Here is a 9,041-nt window from a genome sequence, read left to right as displayed (position 1 = left end):
TAACGCAGTGCAGGAGTCTAACGCAGTGCAGGAGCCTAACGCAGTGCAGGAGTCTAACGCAGTGCAGGAGTCTAACGCAGTGCAGGAGTCCTAACGCAGTGCAGGAGTCTAACGCAGTGCAGGAGTCTAACGCAGTGCAGGAGCCTAACGCAGTGCAGCAGCCTCTAACGCAGTGCAGGAGTCTAACGCAGTGCAGGAGCCAGCAGTCTAACGCAGTGCAGGAGTCTAACGCAGTGCAGGAGCCTAACGCAGTGCAGCAGTCTAACGCAGTGCAGGAGCCTAACGCAGTGCAGGAGCCTAACGCAGTGCAGGAGCCTAACGCAGTGCAGCAGCCTAACGCAGTGCAGGAGCCTAACGCAGTGCAGGAGCCTAACGCAGTGCAGGAGTCTAACGCAGTGCAGGAGCCTAACGCAGTGCAGGAGCCTAACGCAGCCAGGAGCCTAACGCAGTGCAGGAGCCTAACGCAGTGCAGCAGTCTAACGCAGTGCAGGAGCCTAACGCAGTGCAGGAGCCTAACGCAGTGCAGGAGCCTAACGCAGTGCAGCAGTCTAACGCAGTGCAGGAGCCTAACGCAGTGCAGCAGTCTAACGCAGTGCAGGAGCCTAACGCAGTGCAGGAGCCTGAGCCCACAATCTATTCTACATTGTAATGCCTGCCTGGCAGGGACAGACTGGGGAGACAGAGGTCAGGGACCAGTCCAGAACCACTCACCTGAACATGTGGCGTTTCTTGAGGCAGTAGTGGGCCATCACCTCCTCAGAGGGCCATACACCTGGGAAAAACAACAGAGGACAACATGAAGACATACAACTATTGACTGGCATTATCTATTCACTCTCAGTCCACCACCACCATCAAAACCACAGGTACGGAACTCAATCATTTGAATGTTTACCGTACATAACCATGTACATGTCCATTTCAAAAGCTCCAACCAGGGGTCAACTAGCTAGCCAATACAACCAAACTAACAACCTCTATATCTACACCAGAGAACTCCTCAACGTGGAGCATCCTTACACCCATCCGTCTGTTTCAACTACAGCAACACATAATAAAGCCTGTCTCCTCACGGTGTGGACCTAGTGTGTGTGCGGTGTTTTCTGAAAGCCTTCCACAGAGCTCCCACCTTGCCTGTGATACAAGCATCCCCTGTCTATCTGTCTCCCCCCTCCTCACTATGGCTCCTTAGACTTGTAAGCTGGGCAAATGTGTGTGTGTGGAGAGAGGGGGTCCGGTGGGCGATAATCACCAGGAGCGAGCCGGTCTGCCTGGCTTATCACCCACTACCAGCCTGCTCCTTCTGTTAGGTACAGAAAGTGCCATGAAGCTGCTATTGTCTCACACACACACACACACACACACACACACACACACACACACACACACACACACACAAGGGAGAGAGAGAGGAGACAGACACACACTTCCTTGGCAGTGAAAGAAGTAAACACTAATTTGAATAAAACTTCAGCCTTAGCAGCTGGCTTTGATGGGAAGGCTGAGGCTCTGCTCAGCTCTGGTTGACTTTCTTTGTGTGTGTGTGTGTGTGTGTGTGTGTGTGTGTGTGTGTGTGTGTGTGTGTGTGTGTATGTGTGTGTGTTCGTCTTGCGGACGAGAGGTAGCAGAGAGAGAATGTGTTCTCGAAAGAGAAACAGAGAGAGAGCAAGAGAGAGAGAGAGAAAAGGCAGTCGATATAATAAGCGGCTTACAGGCAGCCTCTCTCCACCTCTCAGGGCCGACACAGCTCGTCTCTCCCTGCACCGGCGGCCCAAAGATTAGCTCAACCAAGGAGGATTTAATAATGCCTATTGATAAAACGTCCAAATATTCCTCTCCTATTAAAAACAGGCCTGCTCACTCCTCACCCTGCAAATACACTCTGCTGGTCTCCTGATGAACCCGTTGACAGCCAGAGACGCTACAAGGCGCCTGTATCACGCCACTTTAAAAGCGTAAGAGGCCAACCTGAAGCAGCGTATGGTATTTTAAATGTTTTCTCTGGTAGTCTGGTACTCTATAGAACATTTTCAAGGTTCATGATGAAGTTTACAGTGTTTGACTAACAGTGTGGCCTTCCTGAGTGGGGTTGGACAGTGTGGTGTGTGGGGTTGGACAGTGTGGTGTGTGTGGGGTTGGACAGTGTGGCCTTCCTGAGTGGGGTTGGACAGTGTGGTGTGGGGGTTGGACAGTGTGGTGTGTGGGGTTGTGTGGTGTGTGTGTGGTGTGTGTGTGGTTGGACAGTGTGGTGTGTGTGGGGTTGGACAGTGTGGCCTTCCTGAGTGGGGTTGGACAGTGTGGTGTGTGGGGTTGGACAGTGTGGTGTGTGTGTGGTGTGTGGTGTGTGTGGTGTGTGGGAGTTGGACAGTGTGGTGTGTGTGGGGTTGGACAGTGTGGTGTGTGTGGGGTTGGACAGTGTGGTGTGTGTGTGGTTGGACAGTGTGGTGTGTGAGTGAGCCAAGTAGAAAGCTTTGATTGAGACATTAATAAAGCATATGTGGAATCTGATGACTGATCCTTCATTCCAATAACACTAACAGCTGTGGGAGATAGGTAGAGGGGAGAGTGTGTGTGTAGCCTATCCTGGGGGAAGAGAACACAGACTCCCCTAGTGTGTGTGTGTTAGTGTCTGCGCACGTGTGCATGTGAGTTCGCGCATGTGTTTTCCAGGTCGAGATGCACTCGGGGAAATGAGCGGATCATGAGGCGAGACCAGATTACTCTCTTCCCGAGGATAATGAAATCATTTCTCACCTTCAATTACCAGATGAGAAAAGGAGCTGCAGGGGTTTTGAGTCTGCCTTGGCTTGGCCTGTAGGCAGGATAAACTCTTCCTCCACCACGTTTGGCCCCCAAACCCCCCTCCACAACACCTCTCTCTCTTTATGTGTAGCATTAAATGACCAACGCTGTAAGATGCATTAGGAGACCTGAGCATATGAGGAAGTCATTCAGCAGCATGTCCCACTGCAGATCATCACTGAATTACAGGCATTACTAGGACTTAGCCTATTATGTGTGGCACAGAGGTTCCAGGAAAGATCAGCTCATCCACCGCCCACCCTGTGGTCAGGATACAGCCTAGACCCAACATCTACTGAAGTGTATAGAGAGGCACAGGACTCAGTCCGCCTGATGTAGGTGTGTTACACAAACGGCCTAGAGAAGACTAGGACATCTTAAACAGAGGTGAAGGTAGACACACACGCACTCTCACACAGGCGTTCTGAGGACTAGAACAGCTTTCTGTCAGTAGGCCTGGGCTTAGTAAGCAGTATAATTGTTCACATTTGATTTATTAGACAGTTATCACACAGGCTAACCCGTCTACAAATGGTAAAGCGGACACTGTACCAGCTAGCCATGGCAACTAGCCATTCTAACCAGATGACACCAGAGCCATGTATTTTACCCAAACTAAGGATGTGCCAACAGACAGATTCCCCGAGCATCAAGACAGCTTTCCTCTGACTGTGTAATGGGATCCTCTTACTGTCTACTAGTACTTGGCAAATCCCCATAGATCCAATTGAAGCCACACTACCAGACATGGACAGAGCAGGGTGTACAGGGGGGTAGAGGTAAGTCTGGGGTGAACTTGTGACCTCACAAACTTTGGAGCGCAGCACCGGGCTAATCCAACGGGAGTGGCCGACACTAATCACATGATCCCCAGCCCCTATAGGCACGTACGTCTACTTCTGAGCTCCTCTGATAAGTTAGGTGGAATTTCAGCCATATGAATTGCTTACACTGCCCACCTATCCAGTGTCCTACAATCTAGCCGGCTCCCTTGTCTCAGAAGAATGGGCTGCTTTACATCAGTGGAAATGATTAACCCTATACACTGGGGTAAAGGAAGATGGATCACTGCTATGAAGCTGCAGGCGGTTCAGATTCTAGAAGACTTTACCTCTGTCCAAGCCCCCAGTCAGACCTCTACGCTGATCTTTTTAACAAGGAGCACGTGTGTGTCTAAGTTGAAAAATGTAGGCACACACAAAGAAATTAAGGAGCACAATGAAAATATTTCAAGGTAGAACCTTTAATTTTCTAGGTGCACTGGTGCTCCTCAATACAAATTCCAGGTTGCAAAGAAAAATATTTAGGCGCATACACAAGTAAAATGGTCACACTGTAGAGCCCTGCTAGTGCACAGCATGGGGCATATAGTGTGGCCCCAGGGAGAGGAGGAGGAGGAGGATGGAGAGGAGGAGGAGGGAGAGGAGGAGGAGGGAGAGGAGGGGGAGGGAGAGGAGGAGGAGGGAAAGGAGGGAGAGGAGGGAGGAGGAGGAGGAGGGAGAGGAGGAGGAGGGAGAGGAGGAGGAGGAAAAGGAGGGATAGGAGGAGGAGGGGGAGAAGAGGAGGAGGGAGAGGAGGAGGGGGAGAAAAGGAGGAGGGAGGAGGAGGAGGGAGAGGAGGAGGGGGAGGAGGAGAAGGAGGAGGGGGAGAGGAGAAGGAGGAGGGGAGGAGGGAGGAAGGGGAGGGAGGGAAAGGAGGGAGAGGAGGGGGGAGAGGAGGAGAGGAGGAGGAGGGAGAGAGGGAGGAGGAGGGAGAGGAGGAGGAGGGAGAGGAAGAGGAGGAGGAAGAGGGAGAGGAGGAGGAGGAGAGGAGGAGGAGGGAGAGGAAGAGGAGGAGGGGGAGGAAGAGGGAGAGGAGGGGGAGGAAGAGGGAGAGGAGAGGAGGGGGAGGAGGGAAAGGAGGGAGAGGAGGAGAGGGGGAGGAGGAGGAGGGAGAGAGGAGGAGGAGGGAGAGGAGGAGGAGGGAGAGGAAGAGGGGGAGGAAGAGGGGGAGGAGGGAAAGGAGGGAGAGGAGGAGGAGGAGGGAAGGAGGAGGGGGAGAGGAAGAGGAGGAGGAGGGAAAGGAGGGAGAGGAGGAGGGGGAGGGAGGGAGGGAGAGGAGGAGGGGGAGGGAGAGGAGGAGAGGAGGAGGAGGAGGAGGGAGAGAGGAGGAGGAGAGGAGGGGGAGAGGAGTAGGGAGAGAGGAGGAGGAGGGAGAGGAGGAGGAGGGAGAGGAAGAGGAGGAGGAGGGAAAGGAGGAGGGGGAGGGAGAGGAGGGAGAGGGGGGGGAGAGGAGGAGGGGGAGGGGGAGAGGAGGAGGAGGAGGGAGAGGAGGAGGAGGAGAGAGGAGGAGGAGGAGGAGGGAGAGGAGGAGGTGGAGAGGAGGAGGAGGAGAGGAGGATGATGGGGAGAGGAGGAGGAGGGAGAGGAATAGGAGAGGAGGAGGAGGAGGGACAGGAGGAGGGGGAGAGGAGGAGGGAGAGGAGGAAAAGACATCAACGAGAGGGGTAGAGCGTACACCCCCACCCTCAGGTTATCAGTCCCAGACGACGTCTGTAACCGTAGCAGCCAGCTAACCATCCGGCCAACCCAGTCCAGCCCGGCGGAGCTTTCTCCAGATGATCTCCACATTAACTGAGGACTCAGATAATTCTTAAGCCTCCTCCATTTCAGATCCAATAACGGATAAGAGCGCATTTCGGCATGATCAACTGGCAATCTGTCCCCTCACACCTCCAGTTTACTGCTCCTCAGGATTACTGCAGTACGGGGGGTGGAAGAGTTTACAAGGGTGGAGAGTGTGTGAGTTGGGGGGGGGGGGTGTCTGTCTAGTTTGGACTGGGACAGAGGGAGGAGCAGATAAAAGGAGTGATAGCACCAATCAACATTTAACTCATCATCTTACATTCTGCATTAAAACATACAAATATAAAACCAGCAAGATCCTATACTACACACATCTATAAGATCCTATACTATACACACATCTATAAGATCCTATACTATACACACATCTATAAGATCCTATACTATACACACATCTATAAGATCCTATACTATACACACATCTATAAGACCCTATACTATACACACATCTATAAGACCCTATACTATACACACATCTATAAGACCCTATACTATACACACATCAATAAGATCCTATACTATACACATCTATAAGATCCTATACACACATCTATAAGATCCTATACTATACACACATCTATAAGATCCTATACTAAACACACATCTATAAGATCCTATACTATACACACACATCTATAAGACCCTATACTATACACACATCTATAAGATCCTATACTATACACACATCTACAAGATTTTATACTATAAACACATCTGTAAGATCCTATACTATACACACATCTACAAGATTCTATACTATAAACACATCTACAAGATTCTATACTATACACACATCTGTAAGACCCTATACTATACACACATCTATAAGATCCTATAATATACACACATCTATAAGATCCTATACTATACACACATCTATAAGACCCTATACTATACACACATCTATAAGACCCTATACTATACACACATCTATAAGACCCTATACTATACACACATCTATAAGATCCTATACTATATACACATCTATAAGATCCTATACTATATACACATCTAAGACCCTATACTATACACACATCTATAAGACCCTATACTATACACACATCTATAAGACCCTATACTATACACACATCAATAAGATCCTATACTATACACATCTATAAGATCCTATACACACATCTATAAGATCCTATACTATACACACATCTATAAGATCCTATACTAAACACACATCTATAAGATCCTATACTATACACACACATCTATAAGACCCTATACTATACACACATCTATAAGATCCTATACTATACACACATCTACAAGATTTTATACTATAAACACATCTGTAAGATCCTATACTATACACACATCTACAAGATTCTATACTATAAACACATCTACAAGATTCTATACTATACACACATCTGTAAGACCCTATACTATACACACATCTATAAGATCCTATACTATACACACATCTATAAGACCCTATACTATACACACATCTATAAGACCCTATACTATACACACATCTATAAGACCCTATACTATACACACATCTATAAGATCCTATACTATACACACATCTATAAGATCCTATACTATATACACATCTATAAGATCCTATACTATACACACATCTATAAGCAGTAAACCTGTGATCATTCCCAGAGATCTCCGTTCTGTCTGGCAGAGCCAGGAGCTCTTTGTCTGCTCTGACTGGAGACAACATGGGAGGACAGAGAGACAGAGAAACAGTCATCATCTATTTTACATTGGAATAGGGTAATTTCAATGATTTACAGTACACACACACACACACACACACACACACACACACACACACACACACACACACACACACACACACACACACACACACACACACACACCCCTACAAAAGGGAAGACACCTCTGACAGGGTAAAAAAAAATTGGTCTCGCCCAACTGCGCACGTGAGGGCATTTTTTTTAACCCTCCCCCCAGAAAACTCCACCACACACACACAGAAAACACTGTGGCGGTCGCAGATAACACTTGCCTCCTCTCTCGGTAAACAACTTTTTGGATTACGGGCTGGTGTGGCAGGATAATGAGGGAGGCTATCTGGCTCGCCACGGCTGCATTGTCGCCTCACTCTCAGGGGCAGCGCCAAATCTTTATTCTGCTATTTATCCGCTGTTCTGATAGCTTACTTATCTGCCTTCAAATGCCAGGGCTGGAGGAATCTCATCTAGCTGCGCTGGGCGCACGGAGGCCTCAGCCCTCTGCCCAGCCCCTGACAGTAAGTTAATAGATATATCAGAGCAGGGGCCTGGCTGCTAAGCTGAACAGATGAACAGGTGCAGGGCGTCATTGATTGATTAGCATAGGGAGAATGGCTGGGCTCCTTTTGACAACCCAAGATTAGGGCTCAGCGCAGGGCTTAAATTGCTTACCTTCCTCTGGCTAAGGAAGGCTCAGCTTTCAAAATACAGGTCTGTCACCTGGACCCAACGCTGTCTACTTGGGGAATGATAATGCATATAAACAATTAAGGAGGAGAGGAGGAGAGAGGGAGGCTGGAGGAGAGAGAGATGGAAAGAAAAACGGGAGATAGATAGGGAGGGAGAAAAATAGATGGTGGGATGGAGAAAGAGTGGATGAATCCCTTGACTAATAGGTTATTGTAAACTATGCGCTGTTGAAAATGGTGTTTTACCAGAATAAAAGTAAGCTACCAGAGACACAACTCTCCTCTGGCTATAGCCTACCTGCTGAAAGGGGCTTGCAATAGATTTGATTTTGATTGTTCAGGTTCACCATCAGCAACAGTTTTGGTCGTTTTAAATACGTATTGTTAAGCCTTTGAGACATGGATTGTGTTTGTGTGCCATTCAGAAGAACGGGCAAAATAAAGATTTAAGTGCCTTTGAACGGGGCATGGTAGTAGGTGCCAGGTGCACCGGTTTGTGTCAAGAACTGCAACACTGCTGGGTTTTTCACACGCAACAGTGTCCCGTGTGTATCAAGAATAGATCACCTCCCAAAGGAGGCAACTTTTCTGGATTTTTGTTTTAGATTCAGTCTCTCACAGTTGAAGTGTACCTATGATAAAAAATTACAGACCTCTACATGCTTTGTAAGTAGGAAAACCTGCAAAATCGGCAGTGTATCAAATACTTGTTCTCCCCACTGTAGATATTGAAATGTCTTGAAAGGGAAAGATGCACATCCCTACTTCTCCTGTGTCTGTCTGTCCCCTGCCTCAGTCACAACAGTGGACAGTTAGGCCTACACTCAGAATCATTATCACAATCAGAAAAGATGATCATAAACCACCAAGCCTGCAAACAACAGATACAATACATAATGTTAGAGAGGCAATCTGAGATTTAATCAATAACAAATCGCTCACCCCGCCACATTTTAGGTAAACAGCTGGGGGATGGGGCTGGACAAACTCTCAAATTCATAGAAGTAAGGACTGACCAATGACCATCCATGAGATGACATTATTACAGACATGTGTGAATAGTTACATAGAGCTAATAGATGTGGACAGGTGTGTGTGTGTGTGTGTGTGTGTGTGTGTGTGTGTGTGTGTGTGTGTGTGTGTGTGTGTGTGCCAAACACACCTGTGAGGCGCATTCCCACGGGTAGCGCAAAGTGCTGACA

The 9,041-nt window shown here is 48.3% G+C and overlaps 1 protein-coding gene across 1 annotated transcript in view; it reads right to left on the bottom strand.

Moving 5' to 3' along the window:
- The window catches only part of camkmt (calmodulin-lysine N-methyltransferase), a 187,350-nt gene that overhangs the window by 67,730 nt on the left and 110,579 nt on the right, over window positions 1-9,041 (bottom strand). Inside the window, exon 4 of the mRNA XM_042306201.1 lies at window positions 712-772. Within this exon, the coding sequence (XP_042162135.1) occupies window positions 712-772 (61 nt within the window). The remainder of the gene's footprint in view (window positions 1-711; window positions 773-9,041) is intronic.

This window comes from Oncorhynchus tshawytscha, linkage group LG25 (assembly GCF_018296145.1).
Source record: "Oncorhynchus tshawytscha isolate Ot180627B linkage group LG25, Otsh_v2.0, whole genome shotgun sequence".
Classification (NCBI taxonomy): domain Eukaryota; kingdom Metazoa; phylum Chordata; class Actinopteri; order Salmoniformes; family Salmonidae; genus Oncorhynchus; species Oncorhynchus tshawytscha.
This window is presented reverse-complemented; position numbering and strand designations above follow the sequence as displayed.